The sequence below is a fragment of the Oreochromis aureus genome, linkage group 11 (genome assembly GCF_013358895.1).
Source record: "Oreochromis aureus strain Israel breed Guangdong linkage group 11, ZZ_aureus, whole genome shotgun sequence".
Taxonomy (NCBI): Eukaryota; Metazoa; Chordata; class Actinopteri; order Cichliformes; family Cichlidae; genus Oreochromis; species Oreochromis aureus.
Window position 1 is genome coordinate 12,632,842 of NC_052952.1, and position 23,368 is coordinate 12,656,209.

General features: G+C 39.4%; 1 protein-coding gene across 1 annotated transcript in view; it reads left to right on the forward strand.

Moving 5' to 3' along the window:
• Positions 1-2,379: 2,379 nt before the first annotated feature.
• The window catches only part of LOC116326752 (zinc finger protein 236), a 47,447-nt gene continuing 26,458 nt past the window's right edge, over positions 2,380-23,368 (forward strand). Inside the window, 12 exon segments of the mRNA XM_031748162.2 lie at positions 2,380-2,505; positions 3,651-3,790; positions 8,082-8,246; positions 8,340-8,518; positions 10,003-10,133; positions 12,724-12,896; positions 18,098-18,220; positions 19,289-19,462; positions 20,316-20,493; positions 20,618-20,890; positions 21,629-21,832; positions 21,943-22,075. Coding sequence (XP_031604022.2) covers positions 2,454-2,505; positions 3,651-3,790; positions 8,082-8,246; positions 8,340-8,518; positions 10,003-10,133; positions 12,724-12,896; positions 18,098-18,220; positions 19,289-19,462; positions 20,316-20,493; positions 20,618-20,890; positions 21,629-21,832; positions 21,943-22,075 — 1,925 coding nt within the window. The 5' untranslated portion in view covers positions 2,380-2,453.

A 23,368-nucleotide genomic window follows, 5' to 3' on the forward strand; every position in this document is an offset into this window, starting at 1 on the left:
CTGAACAGGGTCATTGCAAGGGTCATCGTATGACCTGTCACCCCCCCACCCCCCAACCCCCCTTCCCCGTCGTCAAGGAATTTACAGCCAGGCCTCGTGCTACATGTTGAGAATATTAGGTCTGAATTTATCCTTTGTCTGAGCCTGAGTTATAGTCTCTGTGTGCTTTCTGTGAGGCTGTGGTGAATCTGCAGACAACAATGTCCTGGTTTGAAAAGTGAAACAGCAAGGACACCGCTCCTGACAGCTGACACTTCTGTGAATAGTCTTTTGTCATTAAAGTTCAACTGCAGCGGCTGACGGCTAAGAAATCAAGGTTTAAATCTTTAATTGGGAGGGAGTTATTCACAAGATACCTAATTTGCGAAGTGCTGCAAACAAGCACCGCATTTCCAAGTCTGACTCATGTCTAGCCCAGTCTGTGGAAAAGCACTGCCGGTGCCACTGATTGTCAGTGGGGGTTTTTTTTGTTGTTTTTTTGGTGAGGCTTGTTAGGCATGAATGACAAAGCAAGTGACGGGACCCAACGACAGCATTTATTTTCCCTCGCAGCGTGTTTTTATCACAACGTGACTTTAGCATATCTCTTAAAGAAGTGGGCTTCCTGAAAATCCCACTGCCCCAAGCCCACGACAGTTTTAATGATTGATCACTTTCCTCTTGACTGTGGTGAAAGGAAAGTGAGGGGGTGAATAAGAAAAAAAAAGGAAAGGGCGCAAGTAGGGGTGTGGACAATCTCTCAAGGTCAGAGTGATGTGTCCAGGCTTTTGTTTTCAGTGGTGAGATCAGTGGCCTGCGCAGCCACGAGGGGATGTGCAAAGTAAGTGGCGGCCTGGCAGGAACAGATGTTCTTACACAATGAATATGCACTTGGTTGTTTGCTTATTCACTAAAACTCAAGGAGCTGACTTCCCCTTTTGGAAACAAATAAAAATACAGACAAAAGTTGTGGCTTTTCCACCTGTAGGCCTCTGGGGAAAATGTTGCTGAGGCAATCAGGCTCATCCTTACATGCTGCTTAACATACGTCTACAGAACAAAGGGGCAACAGAGCAAAGCTGAACAAGCACTGTTTTCCATTAAAAAGCATGCATTTTGAATATTTTTAAAATTAGTAGGAGTGGTGCCTTTTTTTTCCAATTCTGTAAGTACATGTTGGTCAATATGTTAGATTTGCATTTTGGTGTGTATTCTTCTTCTACACTTATTTACCGTAGTGCCAGGATGAAACTTGGAGCAGGATTTATTTATATTTGGCCACAAACCTCTGCGGGGGTTTCAGTAACCTAAACAGCAATAGTCTTGTTCCTCTATTTTAGCTCTAAGCTCTGCTTCCCTGCACTTTGCCTACTAAAATAAAATAAAAAAAAATAAAATCCTTTTGACTTTGTGTGGAATGAAAAGTGCTGCCATCAATACAAACATAGATTATTATCAGACAAAGACAAGCAAATGAGAAGCATGCAGTCTTTAACATGACCTTAGTCATCCTGGGTATATTTGCATGGGTGTGTGCACCAACTGCCTTTTAATTCAGCAGTGTGCCTGCACTGTAAAGTTCAAAACATTCACTAGATATCAAATCATTTAGACTCCCAGGAGATAAGAGTGAAGTATACAATCATTCAGGCAATGCAACATTTCACAATCATCCAGTTAGTGTCTTCTGGATTTTCGGCCTATAAATGACCAAAGCTATTCATAACTCATTGCCTCCCTCTGCTGGTGTTAAATGAAGCTAAAGTCAGATTACAACTTGTCTTTGAAAAATTATTAGGATCTCAATTGTGAACTCCAAACTAACATATTGCACGTTATGATATTTTTATGTCATACTCCTAGAGGATTTAAACTACGTCAAAAGCAAGTTTATAGTTGAATTAATGCACAGCATTTTATGGGTGCTTTTATATCCTCTGCCAGTAATATTATACTCATCTTTTTACAGATAGGCTCTTTAATGTGTCACTAGCATTTTAATTCACTTTGTGGCATTTTCTCTCTTTTAGTGGGCTATTAAAACTTTGCAATCGGTGTATCTGCAATGCCTAAGAAAGTGTGTTTTAGTCTGTTGGTCCTATTATTATTATCATTATTGTTATTATTATTATTATTGTTGGCCATTAATGAAAATAAATATCTCCATTTTTTATGAAAGAAAAGACATTTTGACGAATTTCACTGTACTTGTGTCTTATTTTATCTTTATACGGCTCGTTTACTGCTAAGATAAGAGGCTTTGCGCATATTCCAAGCATTTCATAACAACGTAGCTTCAAAACTTGAAAGTTGCTGTTGTACACAAAAATTGAAGTACAACAAACCAAACAGTAGATGTCTCCCTAGTCCGTGCAGCTGTGTGTCTTTGCGAGGACGATGCTGTCTACTGATGACAGAGTCGCCATTTTGAAAAGCAAATCGTTCACAGCACACCCACCCTGAGTACTGGAACTATGCCGCGGGGCCGGCCTCGCAAACTGAGAGTTCAAAGCAACGACGAAACAGGTAACAAGTACCAAAATGCAAAGAATAAAATATATAGATAATGGGCTATCCAAATAACCTGCTATTGTTTTGCCAAACACCTCTGTAGCGCAGATAATAACACTTCAATGTAGTGCATATAGTCCCCGGATATAGTATTGCGGGTGGGCTTTGCTTTGTACGGCGAAGGAGTGATTGAGGCGGAATGATATTAATAACGTTTCGGTGGCTCTTCTTATTGGCTTCCAGTCTAAATTGGTGTCCACGAGGAGCGGAGCACGGGCGCTGTGTGGCGTTAGTTAATGTGCGCTTTTTTACATGGAATATACATTTATTAGTATTTCGTTGTTAGCATGTTGTTGCTAACTAGCTGGTTTCGCTATCGTTAGCTTCTTGGCTAACACGCTAAAATGTTGGCCATTGTTGTTTTGATACTGTGAAGCGCTGAAGCGAGGCTGTCCAGCTGCCGATGCATACCTCGGAACAAGTTGTCACAACCACACATTTAACACGACCCAAAGAAAATGTTTTCATGCGCTGTGGAAATGCATTCATTTTGCAATTTGATATCATTATCAGAACACAAGGTTGTTACAGCTGCTCAGTGGCCGCATAACTTAAACTGAACGTTACCACGTGATCCCACTGATTGACGAGTAAACGAGGAAGACCCGACATTATATCAAAAATGATGTCTGGATCATACAGTCCGACCCTGCCGGTGACTTAACCACTCCAGTGGGCATGCAACACCAAGTGTTGCATGATTTCGGCATGCAACCAAGTTAGACAGGTGCATAAGTATAACTAAAAGTACAAATGACATGTGATTGTAAATGAGCTGAAATGGAGAAATACTTTTATTAATTTCATATACGATCAGAATTATAACTTATGTTCACAAATATTGCTTCTACATATGTTTAATGTTAGACCTAACATCTGCTGCTATACCATAAATAGACTATCTGAATGGAGAGTCATGTGACGTGCACAATATAAATGCAACCTACTGCTTGAATCCAGACTTAAAAGAAAAATATCCAGGCAACACATAACCTGTGTTAGTGAAGAGGTACAACATGTACTTTAGCTATCCTTCACAGGAGAAAGCCTCTTAAAGCACATTAAGATACTCATGTGTCACCTCTGGTGCTTGTCATCAGATGCGGATCCCAGTGAAACTAAGGCAGAGGGCTTCAGTGATGGGGAGCTCAAGGATAAGAAGTGCACAATATGCTCCCAGATTTTTACCACAGAGAGCCAGCTGCAGAAGCACCTCCGTGAACATGAGATCAATGATAAGGTAGGTACAAGATGGATGTGTCAGCAGGACACAATATCTTGGGTCTGCTCACTTTAGATGTAGGTCACTGACGGTCGTCCGGGATTTTGGGGTAGTTCTGGTAGTGCTTTTTAATTTATTTTCAAGCATTTAATGTCAGTTCAAATATATGTTGAGTTGAGTGATGATGTCCAGGGTTTTAGTTGTTGTGCATTGTATTTGCTTGAAAATGGTCTAGCCCTTGACAAAAAGTTGGGAACATTAAAAAAAAGTAAGCGACTACTTTAAAGTTGATGAGCCTAAATGTCAAATGATTACTATTACTGCTAAATTAAAGTGCTTATTTAGTCAGCTTAGATATTTTTTTAGTTAATATGACTTACTTTACATAGTCCCCTAATTTAAGTGGGCACTATGGATAAAAATGCCTTTAATACAATATTTTGTTTAAAAATCCATTGAATCACAGCTGGAACTCTGTACTTGTTTGACTTAAACCTCGACACCGTGAAAGTGTACAAGGCAAAGCTACAAAAATGACGTGTTTGAACGACAAATTATAGACCTGACTGTATGATAGCACACGTAATATTTTAGCTAACATCTACAGTTTGCTACTAGAAACCCAGAAGGTCCTCAAAATGAATTCCAAGACCAATATTAGCTTTTTGGCAATATATCTGTATCCGTTATTTATAACAGCTGATAAGTGAACATTTTTAAGAAGTGAAGAAGATACAGGAGAAATGCCCATTAACCAAGTTATAAGTGTTCATGTTACATAGTTTGGCCATCAGAGGGCACCCTGCAAGATTGCAACAACCAGTTGATCTGAGCACAGTCGGGCAGAACGACTTGTGGCAGTAAAATAACTACACATAAAAAATATGTGTATGTTTTGTTTGTCTGATAGAAAAAAATATCACCTGATCAATCTGATTTTTAAATCGCCAAATACTGGTGATTTGAAAACCTGATATCAGTCAGGCTCTATCACACCCACTCTGGTGCTACAATAGTAATAGTCAAGTGCAGCTTGTAGTCGATGCATACGATAAAAATAATTACTCCAAAATTATACTTGACATAGAGTTTGCATGATCTGCAAAGTAGCAGATTAAAAGTAATGAATTTAATCAACTCAAATGGAAAAAAAAATCAAAATCCTTGAATAAAGTTTTGGAAAAGAATTAGGCTAATTACTTGATTTAATTGGTTGGAGTATTAGTGTTTATGATGATGGAAAAAGAAGAAAGTGTCAGTCTCATACCATGTGAGCAGGTGAAGGGAATGACAGACGTGGATGACCCAGCTACAGCTACAGGTTGGATTTGGGCCACTCTAGTAGCTTAGCATTAAAGCTGGAGCTGTCCTGGATGTTTCAGCTTGGATAATTTTTCACAGCGTGGAAGTTTAAACTTGCTGTAGTCTGTTTGGCAGTCTTAGCACAGGTCTTAACTTATTTGCAGCCATTTACTTTGAAAGCTTCTGAAATGTACTGTTACAAACAGGCAAAAGACCATGGTTTCTCACCCTACCTTTCCAGTTACACCACAGTAAATACTACTGTATGATGTCAGCTGGAGTCTTCCCTCTGTAGTTTCAGAGTGCTTTTCCCCACCTAACACATGTCATGCTGCCACATAGGAAAGTCCTAACACTCCTATTGAAGTTTCTGAAAAACATTAACTGATGTACAGATTCAAGCAAAATATGAAATTTAAAGTTTTTGTCAAAATTTTCCCTAGTGCCTTTTTAACAGAGCAAGGGATTTTTAACATGTCTAAAAAATATTAGTTTTCTTTAAAAATATTAAGTTATTTATTTTTGCTCACAATAACACGGTTATTTAAGCAAAACAAAAATTACCAGGGTCACTATTATTAGCCCTCTGACAAACTGACCTTTTCATTAAGCCATAGTACAAACCACAGCTGTGCAGTGATGTGCTTTAACTTTGTAATGTTCAAAGCTTGTAAAGTCAAGTTAAATCTGAGGGTTATCTTCCCATTTACACACAGTATAAAAACTACAGAAAGGGTTTGAATTGTGACTTGAGAAAGCATCATGCCAAAGACAAAGGAAATCAGTTTAAAATTGAGAAAAAAAATCACTCATGCTAACACAGCAGGAGATGGATATACAAAGTTATCATAGGCTGGCAGAGATCGGACGCCAAAGATTTCAAAGACTCTGGAAAGAAAAATAGTAAGAGATGTGTCTAATGACTCAAGAACAACTGCCATGACACCAGTAAAGGACTTAGCCAAGTCTGGAATTAAAATCTTAAAGAAGACAATCACTACAACCGTGCACACGAATGGACTACAAGACCAAGAAAATCTTCACTTGACTGAAGCCGGACTGAAGTATGTCGATAACAACCTGGAGAAAGATTCTGCACACTGGAAACACATCCTGTGATCATATGAAAAGAAGCTAGAGCTCTCTGGCCACAGAGGTGCTGCTTATGTTTAGAGAAAGAAGGGAGAGGTGTGCATCCCCACAGTGTCCCATCAGTGTAACACGGTGGTTGGAGTAGTATGCTGTGGGAATCCTTTGGCACGTCTGGAACTGAGAATTTGGAAGGAAGAATGAAGGATATTTGAAGATTTTAAAAGAAAACCTCAAGCAGTCAACAACAAAACTTGGACTGGGTCGTTACTTTCTCTCCCAACATGACAACAAGCCAAAACATACAGTGGTGTGAAAAAGTGTTTCCTTCCTTCGTTTTGCGAAAAGCTGAGTTCAGTTTCTCTTGCCACACCCAGGCCTGATTACTGCCATACCTGTTCTCAATCAAGAAATCACTTAAATAGGACCTGACATGATGCCGTTATCCAAGTAAATTCACGAACAAATCAGAAACAAAGTAATTGAGATCTCTCGGTCTGGAAAAGGTTATAAAGCCATTTTTAAAGCTGTGGGACTCCAGTGAACCACAGTGAGAGCCATTATCCACAAATGTCAAAAACATGGAACAGGGGGGAAACTTCCCAGGAGTAGGTGGCTGACCAAAATTACTCCAAGAGCGCAGCAACGACTCATCCAAGAGGTCACAAAAGACTCCAGAACAACATCCGAAGAACCGCAAGGTCTCACTTGCCTCAATTAAAGTCGGTGCTCATGACTCCACCATAAGAAAGAGACTGGGCAAAAACAGCTTGCATGGCAGAGTCCCAAGACCAAAACCACTGCTGAGCAAAAAAACATAAAGGTTTGTCTCAGTTTAGCCAGAAAACATCTTGATGATTCCCAAGACTTTTGAGTAAATACTCTGTGAACTGATGAGAAAAAGTGGAACTTTTTGGAAGGTGTGTGTCCCACTACATCTGGCATAACAGTAACTCAGCATTTCAGAAAAGGAACATCATACCAACAGTAAAATAAGACGATGGTAGTGTGATGGCTAGCACCTGAGTCACCATATAGGACAGAAAGTATTCCTGAAATAACATTTTGAAAACTTCTCTTCACTTCTTTATGATCACGTATGGAGATGTTGTATGAAGCAGGTACACTGTGATAATGGTTGTGTTGGTGGTTTCTCTTGGTGCAGGATAATTGAACCGCGCTCCTTGGGAACTCATTCTACATCACACTCATTTATCCATTTTAAAGCACTCGCAGCACTCACATCTTTGCCTGCTTCACTTCTTGCTCACTCGCTTTTGGTCACACTCCCTCTCTCACTTCTTTATTCTCACTTATATTCTCAGGCTCTCACACATTGTGCACAATCACAGGCAAGTTAAGGGATTTAGTTCTTCACGCCGTGCTACCGAGGAGAAAGTTAGAATAGAGAGACCGGGAGCAAAAAGACGTCAATTGGAGCCTAATTCATTTCATTTGCAGCTGCACCTGTAGCTCTGGGCCATTTAAATTTCAAGTCCATTGCCTTTGCTCCCGCTCTCCAGGTTGAAGAGCAGTGGCCTCTGGGTATGCCAGAGTGAGTAAGACTCAACTGTGTCAGTGCCACTCTCAGACTTGACTAGATTCAAAAAAGCACTCTGAAATGAAGTCAGCTTGTTCTCCTAATAGAAAAGAAATTTAATATTGGGGCCATTTTTGCCTCATGGGGATTTTTTTCCTTTGCCTGTTAATATACAGTACTCTCTACCCTTGACAACAAAGCAGTTTCTTAATTTAGACAAAGTAGCACATTGATTGAGATTCAGCTGTTCCATCTTGTCTTTGTAGTCTCTTTTCTGTCTCCATCTGCCTGCACAAAGTGACAGCAGCTACAAGAAGCTCACAGCAGAAGGTCATTTTTTTCCGTTTTTCCATTCTTTCATTTCTCTTTCTTTTGCAGCCTCATCGTTGTGACCAGTGCCCACAGACGTTCAACGTGGAGTTCAACCTCACGCTACACAGGTCCACACACAGTACATCGGACTTCACCTGCCCCGTTTGCAATAAGAAGTTCTCTCGCATTGCCAGCCTTAAATCCCACATCATGCTGCACGAGAAGGAGGAGGTAAAATGCCTCATGCTGTGGTTTCTGTGCATATTATGCACTTTTATTTCTCTTTTAGACTCTTTTGTATGTCATCGGTTTCCATTCCTGCAGAATCTGATCTGTGTTGAGTGCGGAGATGAGTTTGTTCTTCAGAGCCAGCTCTCTCTGCATTTGGAGGAGCATCGGAAGGAGCTCTCGGGCATCAAGGTCTACACCTGCAAGACCTGCGACAAGGAGTTCAAGACGTCTGCGCAAATAAAGGAGCATATGAAGAGTCACATAAAAATGAGGTCAGACAAGACACTTCAGGATGCTGATTTATTACATTTGACACAGTCAAGTGGAAAAGCTTTGGGTTAAAAATTTGGCATGAATCATGCAGCTGCTTAAAGAAAAATTCAAAGCATCGACATATCTAGTATTTTGTACAGACCGAGGGGTGTCTGATTCAAGATAGATTAATCTTTTATGAAGAAAAAAACAGTTTTGCAAAATAGTTTTATTTGCAGCTCTGCAGAGTGATGAAATTAAAGCATCATCTTTCATGGCGTTCATGGAAAATAAGTACATTTGTAGTCATTGTCAGAGAATCTTTCATTTGAGCGAAGCACAAAAATACTTAGGCGATTCTATGCAGCTGTTCTCAAAACTCTCTGTAGCCTGTTACTGCTAGAGGCTAAGCATTAGAACCAAGGTCCACTACTTTGAAATAACGCCTTGAGCCAATTTAATGCTTTATGCTACCTCAGAGCTATTCTTTTAGACATGGTTTCTATGATAATGTTAATTTGCAGACTAGTAACAAATATGCTACTAGAACAGCTTGACTGTCAAAGTCTCTGGAGCCCTATTGGACTGAGGCCTGTCTTAAAGAAGTTCAATTTCCTGTGTGCAGCTGAGTTGGGATTCCCGTCCTTTTAAAACTCATTAAACCATTCAGAAACCACTTGTGCTTTATGGATGGGGATATTGTCCTTGTGGAAGAGGGCACTCCCATTCAGAATGGAAATGTTTAACATTACAGAATATTAAAAAAAAAACATCCCTTCATGATAGAGGTTTTTTTCCCTATAATATGTCACCTGAGGCGATCGTGGCTCAAGAGTTGGCAGTTCGTCTTGTAATCGGAAGGTTGCTGGTCGAGCCCCGGCTCCGACAGTCTCGGTCGTTGTGTCCTTGGGCAAGACACTTCACCCGTTGTCTACTGGTGGTGGTCAGAGGGCCTGGTGGCGCCAGTGTCCGGCAGCCTCGCCTCTGTCAGTGCGCCCCAGGGCAGTTGTGGCTACAATGTAGCTTGCCATCACCAGTGTGTGAATGTGTGTGTGGATGACTGAATGTAGTGTAAAGCGCTTTGGGGTCCATAGGGACTAAGTAAAGCGCTATACAAATACAGGCCATTTATCTGTCCATAATTGAAGTGGAGTGAAAGACAAACTTTCACCTTAGTTCAAACCAAACCCTCCCATAAAGTATAAAATAAAGTATTATTCAAATTATTATTTTGACTTCAGTAATTTATTTTCACATTATTTTTTTATGGGTCTTATTAAAACATGAGCTGACTGTGTAATGCTACATACCATTTGTCTTTACTTATAGAACAAGCATTTGTTTTAATTATAAAGAAAGTACTTGTACACAAAGGATAATTGTCTAAATCTCAAATATAGGGCTTAAAAAGCTGCTTTGTTGTATTATGAGTGACCTTCCGTGGTCCTATGTTAATGCACTGTATATTAAACTAGACTTTTTCTCATGGTTCTTTCCTTTACAGGCCACTTACTTCTACTTCAAGAAACTACAAGAAAAACATAGATCGCAGTGGGTTCACAAACAGCTGCCATCATTGTGGAAAGGCTTTCAAAAAGCCCAGTCAGCTCATCAGGCACATCCGAATACACACAGGTGAGTGAGAATGGAAAAAGAAAAACCTGATTATAGTGCTTATATTGAGATTTAAGCTCGGAGCAAAAAACTGCAGAAACTGGAGGGTAGAATTGTCTCCACTTCAGGCCAAAACATAATCCTTTAGGCTAATTTTTTGTTCTGGATAATGAATTTATAAACAAAAAAAAAACTATGCAGCCATTCAGCATTGAGAAGAGGATCTAATTGTTTCTCCTTGATAGTTCACAGTGGTTTTAATTAGCTTAAATGTTAACTTAAAATATTAGGATGAGCATTATGAGTCTTATGTGAAGGAATTTGGAATACTTCTGACACCTATTTACTCTGAACCTGTTTGGAAAAATGTCAGGACTAATGTCACTAATGTGATTAGTATTAGGCTCGTTACACAAAAAAGTAATATATTACACATTCATACATTACACAGAACACTTTTATTAAAAGTAAAAAGTTATTTTTCTGTTTTTCTGTAAAATGACCTGAAATACATTGCATCATAATTACCAGTTGACAATATAAACCCACAGGCTACGTCCATACACACCAACACACATCCCTATCGTAATGAGGACACACACATAATCTTTCTCTTAGTATTTAGGTATGAACACAGAGCAAAGATGAAAACCACCACAAAGAGACTGTCCTGGATGCAGTTTGCAGGGGGTTTTATAGTTTGTAGCAGACTGTAGGCTCACGTTAAATTGGATGCCAACAATATGTTTTTGTAATTTGAGACGCGGGCAAGTCTTCTTTTGAGGAAACTCTTATTAACTCTTAACTGAGGAGATCAGCTGTTGTAGTTTTGAAAGCCAGATGTCTGCCATTCTTGCTTGTATAGCTTCTATAGAATCCAGCTACTTGTTTTATAATGTGCCAAACATTTGTGTGAGCAGAATGTAGCTGATCTTTGTCCTGCTTTAAATAAGCAAAGGCTTCAATGATATAATCTGTAAACATCATTAAGCAAAGATAATAATAAACCACATGTACTAATGCACTCCACCGCCAACACTGATGCTGGCTACTGACCTGTATGCTGGCAAACATCTATTCAGAGCCTTTTCTCTTTGGACCCGTCAATAGTTTCTACAACAAATTTAAAATCTAACCATAGAAGCATTTGTGGTTTTAACTTTCTTTTGTGTGTGCAGCAACAACTTTGTTTACTGACACTGTTCCTCTGTAGTGTTCTTGAGCCCTTGTGGTATGTGTGGTGGAGAGAGGTATAGATATTTCTCTGGCTTCTCTCAACCAGTTCTCTGAAACGGTGTGAGCGGTTGCTTCTTATATTTCATTTGTGAATGAACTTTGCATTTGAGGTTCCAGAAACCCGAAGTGTGAGTGGATACTGGCAGCAGTTTGAATTTGATGGGGGTTCAGTAGCCTGCAGGGACTTTGAAGGTGTTTGGAGACTTTTTGTTTTCTTTCATTTTGTTTTTTTTATTTTATTATGTCCCATTGAGGCATTTTCTTCCTGTGAATGCTGTCCAGTAAAATTAAAATATACAAGCCATATATAATCAAGGTTTTTTTGTGGCTCAGAGTGGGGGTTTGGGGGGTTTAAGCTATGCCACAATTGACCCTCATATGGTTAAAACATGGAATTTGTATTACCATTCTCTCCTGTTATATCTGGGTATTTGATATACAAAAACATATTAAGACTTAAAACCACAGGTTAAAAATAATTCTGATGATTTTCTTTTGATGGAAAACTCTTTGGTAGCTACAAACATTTTTATGAGCAGGAAAAAACTTTCTTAACAGCGCTTATTCTGGTTTTCTTTTCTTCTGCTCTTTCATATAAAGCTACAAATTCATAAGTAGCTGCACTGCATATCTGGAAAAACCGCACACCTCAGCTGGGCCCATTGCTCAGCTGTCGTATGGAGAGATTGTGTGGGTAGAATTCGATATTCCATTTCAATTCAAATGTTCTCGTGGCTCCTGTGAACGTTCAGCCATCTGGGTTCAGGTTAATGTAGCCAGTAGCTCCCACCCACGTGTTGTTTACCCATCATCCACATGTTAAATTGTTTGGCTGGGCTGAGCTGAGGGATTTTAATGCGGGATTGAACTGACTTCTCTTGTGCTTTGAATTTCAAACAACCTTTCAGTTGATGAGGCAAAGAGTGGTTTTTGGAGACTATACAAACACACATTATGGTTCATTTGCACCTCTGTGGTTTGCAGTGATGTTGGAACGGTACAGGACTGTATTTGAGTCATCTTAACTTAGCTTGAAGTAATACCAGCCTTATGTTATACCAAGGTGACAAAATTGCATAGTCGTACTGTAACAAAATGAGATATTATACCACTGACAGTCACATATGTGGGTAATATTGTGGGACAAATTCTTATTAAAGCAATGCTGGTGAGTTTTTTAATGATAATACATTAAACACAACTATATATTGTATAACATTTAATAATTACTATATCTCCAGGAATAGTTTTAATTTTGTTGTTGAATTTTCTGGAGATGACAAGGGATTCATTTAGATTGTATACATTTGTTATCATTATTATTATCGTCATTATTACAGCCTGATTCTTGACCTGATCGTGCACTCCTCTGCAGGTGAGAGACCCTACAAGTGCACGCACTGCGGCAAGGCTTTCAACCAGAAGGTGGTGCTACAGACTCACATGGTGAGACACACGGGGGAGAAACCTCACCTCTGCATGTTCTGCCCTGCCTCCTTCTCCCAGAAGGGGAACCTGCACTCTCACGTTCAGAGGGTTCATTCTGAGGTAAGAGCACAGTAAAAACACAGTCATGGCTTCAGATGCGTGTTTCAAGACTGTGTAATTAATTTGTTCATAAAGATTAGATATTGTCATTAAAGGGGAATTGACGCCGTAATGTTTTACATTTCTGACATCCTGGTATCACGTTGTATAGAAGTGGTACCAGTTCAACCTAAAGAAAGGTTTTCCTTAGGTGAAGTCAGCCACTGGGTTTATTTGAAACGGTTAATGAGCTCCTTGTTTAGTTTGCTTGCAAGTTCCTCCTAACTTAATGAATCGTACTGAAATTCAGGAAACTAAAACTAAATTTCAAAGTAAAAGTTTTAAGGACTTTAAATGGTTTCGAGTTAAGGACTTCACGCAGATTTATGTGAACAGTTAACACCCGGGACATCATGTTCATGAAAAGTTGGACAATTTAAACTGACTTCATTTGTTTTACCAGCTTTCTGCAATTCACTAGCATGTCTCTCAGTTGTACTGTTTTCCCAGATACATATATGTATTTTTTCTTGTACATCTTGTTGAGTCACACACTAAATTGCCAGAACCTCTGTTCACAGCTTGTTATACTCAAAGCACAGCACTTTGTCATATTGTTTGTGTGTCAGAAAGGGCATAAGGTTCCTTGTGCGATTTTTCTCCTTTGTAAACGCCTCACAGCAGCCATTTTTTGCAGCCTAGCTGATTTATCCTTCCTCGTATTGTCAGGGAGGCTAAATGGGGGTCTGTCAAGTCTTCCACTTAGTGCTACACTGTGGTTGAGGGGTCAGAAGAAGGACACACATCATAGACCTCTCTGGGTACCTAAATTCTCATGTGTGTGGCTGTGTCTGTTTCTAGAATTTATAAACTGAACTAGATAATGGTTGGATTTATAGAGGTGGTGGTATCTCCTGGTTTAATGACTACTTCCAGTAATGTGGCTACAAGCTGAACTAACTCAGCTCTGTGGCATAATGATTGTAAAGGTCCCTCAAAGGTCCCTCATCACAATGAGCACCGCTAGGTGAGCATGAATGATGTTTTGTGCTTGCACACCAAGCCTTAAACTAATTTAGTTCACTTCAGCCAACCTGACTGCTGAGAGAAATAGGTTTACCTGGGTCTTTTCTGTAGCACACACAGTCTGTACTTTCTTATAGTCAGAAGCAAGGAGGTGTAAAATTCTCATTGTTGCAGTCAGTTTGCTTAAACAATATAAATATAAATATAAATCAAGCTTAATTCTACACCTAAAGAAGAGATACAGGAAATTGCTGCAAATATGTCAGCACATCCTTCTTTGTTACTGAAGCGGGGGGGTGTTAATTATGGCTCTTTCAAAAGATTTTACTGATTAATAAAAAGCTTCACACTTAGGTTACGTTAATGAGCTGTCAGAGATTGGCAATCATATTAAATGGCTGGTTGTGGTCTGTTATTTGGATTGTGAATAAAAAGTGGTTTTGAGTAAAACGTTGCATAATTTTTTGTCAGCGGTTCAATCGGTCAAATGAATTGAAGTGTGTGTTGTCTTACCTGCATACACCATTGTGTATTCCATGATAAAAGATGGTGATTTGGCCAGTTGATTGAACTGGAGAGCCCAACGGCTGGACCCTTTGAATAATGCATCAGTTTTTCACAAGAGTTCTTTAGTTTTGCTTTTGTAGACAGTTTGCTCTTACAATTGGCTGACTTAAAAAGAAAGAAAAAGTCAGGGGTTATTCACAATAGATTTCATGCTCTGGTGCTTACTGAGGAGCCAGGGGAGAAAGTGTTTAATGGCATCCAAAGCCTTTGCTTGACACAGATAGTAGTGCTGAAGCTTTTGGAAAAAACTCGTTCTCCTGTGAATCTGTGATTTAAAATCAGCTGCAGAATATTAGTCAGAAGAACATTAGTCATTTCATTGATTGGTAAAACACCAATTATTAACCTAATACTAATGAATTTATGGTATTATAATTTGTCTAAAAGTAAAGGACAGAATATTATGCATATGCATATTCATTCACCACAATTTCACACCTTATAAGTTAGACTGATCATCTACTACAGCCACCTCCAGTTATAGCTGGCTTTTGACTTTTGTGAAAAGGGGTTGGACGAGAAACTGTAAGAGCTAGTTCTGTTTGAGGATAGCTCAGTCCCGCTTCAGCACACACTTCATACACTATCAGTGTTTCAGAACCAACTGACTCAAGTGATTTCAGCAGCTTTACGTTTACTCGTCCAGTGGACTCGTCAAATGCTGGTTATTTAAACATTTATGGCTTTGTAAAAACCATATTCCAGTCTTTACTGCTGTCAGGTCTGTGGTGAAGTAAGCCCAGAGTGTGAACTTTGAACTCTGTTTAGCTTGCTTTTACATTCTTGATAAAACAGTTTCTGACTTTGTGAAAAACTTTATGAAGAACCAATGGCAGCATTACAAATGCCTTCCAAGGATGACTGTCTTAAAACGCGTGCTGCTATTTCCTTATTTGATTTATATCAGGTAGTAGGGGATATATGCAATCAGGTCTATATGTAACTTGTACCCTGACACAATTTTCTCAACATTTCCTCTGCTCCAGAATCAACCAGGCAAGAAGTACAGTACTGTGCAAAAGTCACGAATGCACATAATGTGTGCAAAATAGGAAACGGGTACATGTAGTTGACCAAGGACTGGACTGAAGAAACTTTCAGAAAGACTTGAGAACTGTTGCTCAGGACTAATTAAAAAAATTATAAGCTCCTCTTAAGGAAGCAAAATATAAAGAAATAACAGGTGGCTCAAGACTTCTGCACAGCACTGTAGTTGAGGTGTAGACTTTTACATTGGAGTTAACACTGTGACCTCCAAGGTGAAGGGGTCAAACAAACAAAAAAAATGACCCCCCACCCCCCCCAACCCGTAAACAAACAAACAAACAAAAACACTTGTTTTCAGTTCTGGAACATAAGCTAAAGCTAGCATAGCTCATCTCTCACTATATACATACCACTCCTGGATCAGCTGCCCAGTGTATATGATTGAAATATATTTCAATAATAGAAGAGTATGCCCTCCAGTTCTTGCATATACACTTTCACTCGTCTTCCTTTTTCATCTTCCACAGACAGTATTTCTGTCATGATTCATTTCTCATTGTGGCCATCTGTACCCTCACCCTTTTTACCGACTCCCCATATGATCTTCTCTTCTAGTTATTCCCCATCTTTGACAGTCCTTTCCTCCCGCTTCATCACCACCACTACAAGAAAATAACAGTCCTCCTCCTCTGTCCAGCCATCTCTCCCATATGTTCCACACCAGCACAGGCCAGTGCAACAAGCCCATCATCCTGGCACTGATGATACCTTTCTGGGGCTCTTTCATATGCCCCACACTCTTCCAAACATACTCCAAATGCATCCTTTCTAGTGAATACAGACTTGAACCACCTTCATCTACTTCACCAGTGGTTTACCCTCACAGGAAAAGCAATCAAAGGTTTTTGGTGACAAGCTCAAAAGACCTATAGATTTTTATATTTTTGTAACTGCATTTAGATTAAGTATTAGACTTCCCTCATTTCCACATATTGCTGTGTTTTCAGTTATGGAAGCATTCTACCTACACGTTTGCTCAGTTTCAAGGATTTTACAGCTGTGACATACAGACATATGTATGATGTATATGTAGAATGTAGAAACAAAGCTCCCTTACAGCAAAGTAACACAACATCTGACTGAAATTTGGTCACATTTGTGCTGTACACTCCTGGTAATGCCACTTGAGGGATTGAATTTTTAGAAAAGGAAGAAAATTGTAAAAACTAAAAGGGCTATATCAATTTCTATTTTACTTCTTTATAAACATCATACTTCAAGGCTCTATGGTGTAGTAGTTAAAAAGCTTTTGCCTGACACATGAAAGATCGCTGGTTCTAGCTACAGAGCAGCCATAAGAAGCTTAGTGAGGTCTAAAACAACTTGAAAGAGTGATTTATAGATTGATGTATGCACTCTTTGTGTTCATATGAAAGTAGATTTGACATAGTTATACTGTAGATATTGATAGAAGCCTACAGAGTGGAGTTTTACAGTTCTGTGACTGTCCATTATAAATAAGCTATATGTAGATATTAGAGCTACTTCTTATATTTTGTAAACTTTTTAATATATTGTATTTTTTAATTTAGTTCAGTTTTTAGTACTGTTCTTATTGACTTGGAGCAACTGTAACCATATCATTTCCTAAGGGACTAACAAAGCAATCAGATTCTGATACTGATGATTCTGACTGCACTGGTCCTTAGCAACATACGCTAATCAACATGCTTCAGCTTGAATTTTATTTCGAAGAAGCGTATAAACGTGTGCAGCGCAAAGTCTGGTGAGTGGGGTTAGCTGTTAGCGAAGATTGCCTTGATTTAAAAAACAGCATGCACAAAACTGCTGTTTGTTCTCGGGATATTAGCCAGCTCTGATCCTCAACACAAAAGTTCAAGCATCGATTGTTTTCTAAGTTAGCAAGTTTGATGTCTGTGGGGAAACTGCAGGTGTGAGTGGACAGAAGAGAACTTTCCAAGTAAATGTGGATGACAGGTCCATGATAAGACGACCTTGAAGGGAGACTTACCAATTTTAAAACTTTTTTTTAAATTTTATTTATTCATTTTTTTTATACAGCATATAGGATTTTGGAGCTGATCATACCCTGTAGACTTAAACACACATTTTGAGTTCACTAACAGTAGCTTGATACAGTCTGCATATATCTATAATAATGTAAACACCAGAAGGTTAATATAATACATTAATGAGTGACAGGGTGAGCATTTTATACAGTTTTCCCCTGATGCTTAGAGTCAGTTTAACATCTACTTCAGCTGCATTATGTGCAATACTCACAGTAATCTAATGAAGACGCACCAAATTGATGTGTGGTTTTATTAGATTACCACTATCATCATCACAGTGATCAAGGGAATTCGAGAAACTAGTACCCAACCTGTGATTCCTAAGGATTCATAAACATATAATTTCATTGTTTATGAGGCAGTTGTTTTTTATGAAGGGGAAAGTAAAGGTTTGCCTCGTGCCCAGTTAAACACTCTGGCATATGTGGAAATATCATTATATTTCTTTCTTTGCTTAATGGGTAGAATGACTCACAGAGCGGGTCAGTTAAAAGCAAAACATACAGCAGCTAGCTGTAATGTGCTTTGTGTGTTTGTGTTCTCTTACAGACCAAAGGGGTGCCGCTGTTCCCGTGCATGGACTGCAGCTGTGTATTTAAGAAACTTGGCAGTCTGAACGCCCACATCAGCAAAATGCACATATCTGTGATTGAGGTGCCATCCAGCACTTCGGTAAGAGGAGCTTGTGTACCAACCAAGAGAACATCCGCTAGAAAACATTTCTTTGGTCCAGCATCTGATCAGAGTGTTCTCAAGTGTCCTGTGGTCCTCGTGTTTAATGTTAACGAGACACACTGGAGTTTGTTTCCCAAATTAGTTCATACGTAAGCTGTTTGCTTATGCTTCAGAAAATTATGCAGTTTTTCTCTGCTTCTTGCTTCTTTTTTTCCCTGAGGAAAGAAGTAGCTTCCCATAACTCGATTATGATCCAGAATTATTATCACTTTTTTCAGTGTGCCAGCAGCAGAAAAAACAAAGTGCAGCACTAAAAAAAACCTCAGCTGTATTGAATGCAGACAAGTCTAGTTTGATTCACTGTGGTTGGTAGCTTTAGCGAACCCCAGAGGCACTGTTACTGATAATGCTTCTTAAATTGTGGACTTTTATTTCCTTCCAGCTTTTTCCTTCTTTATCCGAAGATAACTTAACTGCACAGGATAAAGGGTTTTAGTTTTTTGTTTTGGTTTGTTTTTTAGTGGTAGATAATGATTGTGGTTTGTTTTTTTTTGCCATTGGCATTTCAATACGTCCATGTCACCACTGCCAGAAACTCTAAAAACTTCAATTTCATTTGCACTAAAAGAGCTGCACCGTCTTTCAGTTTTGGCCTGGTAAAATATTTCCCTCTGCACTAGAACAATCAAGAACGGCTGCTGCCAAATTTGACCTGGCGTACAGTCATACAATGCAGCATAAAGCCAGTCGTCTCCCTAGTTTAGAACGATAATGGTGTGTTTCCATTATTTTGTCGTTAGCAGGTTATTAATTACATCCTTCATTATTCAGTGATGATCTACCTGCCATATCTACACTTAAACGAACCTTGTGTTGAGATGTTGTATCTCCTTGTTAATATGTGCATAAATATTTTATTTAATAATGACCAGTGCTTTGTTTCAAGCTCAACAGAGCCACTAATCAAAGTTAAGTCATCCCACAGATTGTGGCCTGTCCCAGCTCTTCCTCACGTTGCTCTGTGTCTTTCTTGGTCCCCTCACCTCATTTTTGTCTTTTTTATAGGAGGCTGAAACAACAGGTCAGGCTCCAGGGGTGCCAGAAGGTGGTGAGGGAGTGACAGATGTCATCCAGCAACTTCTAGAGCTGTCAGAACAGGTCAGTGGGGAGACAGCCCAGCCCCAGCCCTCAGAGCCAGCTATCACAATGGAAACTGCTATTAACCAGGACATCCTACAGGTGAGTGGCGTGTAATCGCATGATTGTTACAATATAAAAAGCAGTATCCAGTCACAATCTGGACTACAATCCACAGACCCAGCTTGTACATTACAGACATTAATCTTCACTCGATGAGAATGGACTAAAACTGCAGATAAACATGATATATTTAGACAGATGTTTTTAAAGTAAAAAGACTCCTGAGTGATGAATAATATGCTCTGCTTTCATTTGGTGATTGAATGTCAAGATTTTTTCACAGTTCTGCAAACACCATCCATCCAGGGGAGAGGGCAGTTTAACAAAATGTGCACCAGGAACTTTTAGAGATGAGCATCATCACAGAGTTTAAAACAGCCTCTACTCACCAGCATGATAAGATACTGTATGATTGTCGCTGAACTTTGCTTTGCATCGTGGCTTTTTTTAATTTAAATGGCCACATTAAAATTATTAGTACCTGAATAATGAACTATTTTTAAATAATCACTTTCAGTGTTTTCAAAGATTTAAGCAGCATTCCTGTGTTCGATTTTGCTTTTCCTGGACAATATTCTTTGCGATTTGTTAAAAGAACCTCGGTATTTACTGATGTCCACAGGTCCTGCACTTTAAAGGGTTCTCTTTCAAGTAATAAAAAAATCCCTTGATTTATAATGACATTAGTGTGTGTGTGTGTTGTACTTTTAAACGGCTAAAAATGAAATGATTTTGTAAAGACGACTGTAATTTCTAAGTTTACACTCCATTCACATCTTGATTGCTCGGTTGATTGCTTCTTTTCAAATCCATTGCTGTGGTTCTTTGAAATTGCATGTGTGTGTGAGGTGTGCATGCATATTAAAGTTGTGGTGGTCCTCCGGTACTACAGCAAGCTTTGGAGAACAGTGGGCTGAGTGTGGTCCAACCCCAGAGTGACGCCCCACCAAGAGAGTCACAGAGCCAAACGACCGATGGCGCTGTTGTCGAAAGCAAGAAAGTGCAAAGTACAGACAAACTGACCAGGGAGAAAAAGAGGAGCATTTTTAAGAAACCTATACAAATGCCAGGTAGGAGGGGATATTTTACTCTTTATGAGTTTAACCCTTTCAGTGAGATGAATTTAATAAGTACTGTTACAGAGATAATTGTTTTCTTTTTTTAAAAAATAAAATTATGTTCTGCCCTTTCCAGGCTCCATCAGGGAGGAGGATGGTGTTCGCTGGCACGGATGTCCCTACTGCTCCAAGGAGTTTAAGAAGCCCAGTGACCTTGTTCGGCACATACGCATCCACACCCACGAGAAGCCATTCAAGTGCAAACAGTGCTTCAGAGCTTTTGCTGTCAAGAGCACCCTCACAGCACATATGAAGACGCACACGGGTATCAAGGCTTTCGAGTGTCAGTGCTGTCTGAAGTGCTTCTCCACCTCTGGCAGCATGAAAGTACACATGCGGCTGCATACAGGTGAGAAGCGGCTCCGCTTTGTGAAGGGGGTCACGCTTAAAGCCAAGGCAACACCAGCACATTTCACTTTATAGAGTCACTCCGTACATTATTTACTTGTTACTCTAGCATAGTCACTTTAAGCATAAGTTAAAGGAGAACTGTGTGGGCTCTTAATATTATGTTTCAGCCGCTGTTATTTAGAATAAATAAGATATGTTGTGGTAAATTATGCAACAAATTGCTCAAGCAGGACTTTCGTAAATCTAATGGTGCCACTATAGCTAGAGCCCTCATTTGTATTCATGTATGTACGGTATACGCTATATGTTTTTGAGCTACTATGTGCGCCGGTGCATTAGTTTTTGTCTCTCTAACTGCTGTGTAGTGGCACTCTCTGTTAGGTGTTTACTTTAGCGCTGGTTGTGTGTTAGTTGTAAGGTAAAGTTTTGATAAATATGTTTTCAGACGTATATCTCTGAAGGCTTCGTGCTTTCAAAGTTTTATATCTGTTTTGTTTCATACACTGTTTCCTGCTAAATGACAACTTTTAACCTTATGTAGCCAAAATTAAAGCAAATTACGAGAGCGTATATTTTTATATGTGTTATGTGCTCACGTTGATTTAGTTAATAACTTTAAAACCTCTATGTGAGTTTAGATTTTCATTTTATTAGATTTTTCTGTTGTTTTTTAGAAAAAGTTCTTCTCTAAATATTAATTTTCCAAAACATCTATTTTTCCCCTGACTTTTTCTAGGTGTGAGGCCTTTCCCCTGCCCTCACTGCGACAAGATCTTTCGTACGTCGGGCCACAGAAAAACACACATCGCTTCTCACTTCAAAAGCTTGCAGCAGAAGAAGCATAAATTTCCACGGAAAGCAAACAAAGCCAAAGTGTCCAAAAGCAACCTACCTCTACCAGATATCCCCTTACAGGAACCCATCCTCATCACTGACTTTGGTAAGAGGGCATGGTGACAGGCACATACCCACAAATACTGGGCGATGCTGCGTTATCCTTTCACCACACAGAAGGCTAGCTGTTGTAAGCTCACGTGTTGTTTTTAACAGGTCTCATCCCATCCCAAAACCCCCGCCTGGCTTTTCAACAGTACCTGGATGTTGTGACCAATGACCGGCCATACAAGTGCCAATTCTGCAGTAAAGCCTATAAGAAGTCAAGTCACCTTAAACAGCATGTCAGGTAAAGCTTCTATGTAATAGTGATGTTTCAGTCTCAAAGAGTGAAAACACAATGGCTTTTTTAGGGCCAGTGCAAGTGTTTTTTCATAATCTGTCGCTAGTTTCTTTCTAGAATACAACACAGGTGAAGAGAACTATGGTCAGGAGAAGCACATATGTTGAAAGCTGGAGGTGAGAAGAGCAGAACAGAGCAGGCATCACTGACAATAGATTTGACATTTAACAAATCCGATACTGCATGAGAGGAGGACACCACATGTCATCAAAAGAGGAGACATGTTCGGTTCTGAAATTAGTTTTTGGCAGGATCCACAATGTCAACCTGTTTTTAATGGTCCTCAAGGGATAAACCCTAAAAGTGGAAATAACCTGCAATTTGAATATTTTCCCCCAAAAAACAAAGTTTAGCAAACGCTCGTCTTTTTAGATTTGTGTCTAACACGAAATGATTTCACACTGACGTCAGCAGAGCAGCGTGTCCCACAAATCCTTTCTTAACTGATCTTATAATGTTAGTCTACATAATCATATCAGAGAACTATTAACAAGTGTGTACTGCTCAGCAAGGTTTCATTTTGCTTGGCTTAAGCTCATCTGCAGTCAGGCAGAAGGAGAAACAGTGGAGCAGATTAGAGGGAGTTGGAGGTTTGTTGACAGACATAATGAATTTGGTGAGAATGGAATAAATGAGATTGGACTGATGCAAGAGAAGGAAGAGAGCGTGAAGGGGAAGTACAGAAGAGTTGAAAAAGAGAAATAACTATATTCAGCAAACCCACTTCAGCCTGTTAATATACTCTTAATCCTTTTTCCCCCAATTTTTTTGCTTGTTTTACACTGCACATGGCTGAACTTTATTAACCTTGTTTCAAATGACCCTGTCATTTATGGATGGAGAGCAATAAGTGGTCTAATCACTCAGCTGCTCTGCTCCGTGTATCTCTGTTGAACTTTCTAGCCAATCTTTCCGACAGAAATCTAGTCATTTGTCTTTGAGGATAATTATAAATAATGATACTGTCATGTGTGTAGTGCCTTTTTAATGGCTGGTGCCTCATTATTCTTGTTTTCTGGCAGATTTTGAGTTGTAACTTGTAATGCAAGCTGAGGATCTATGTTTGCCTACCCCTACTGACAGTGCCCTTGAATTACCCATGAACCTGTACTGATACCTAAAAAACTTAGGGAACTTGATTCAAGTTCACCAAGTAATATATCATCCTGACAGGTCATGCCGGACCATGCATAGTGATTTTCCACCTTGTACTAAGGATATACCGATGAATTCTGTCCG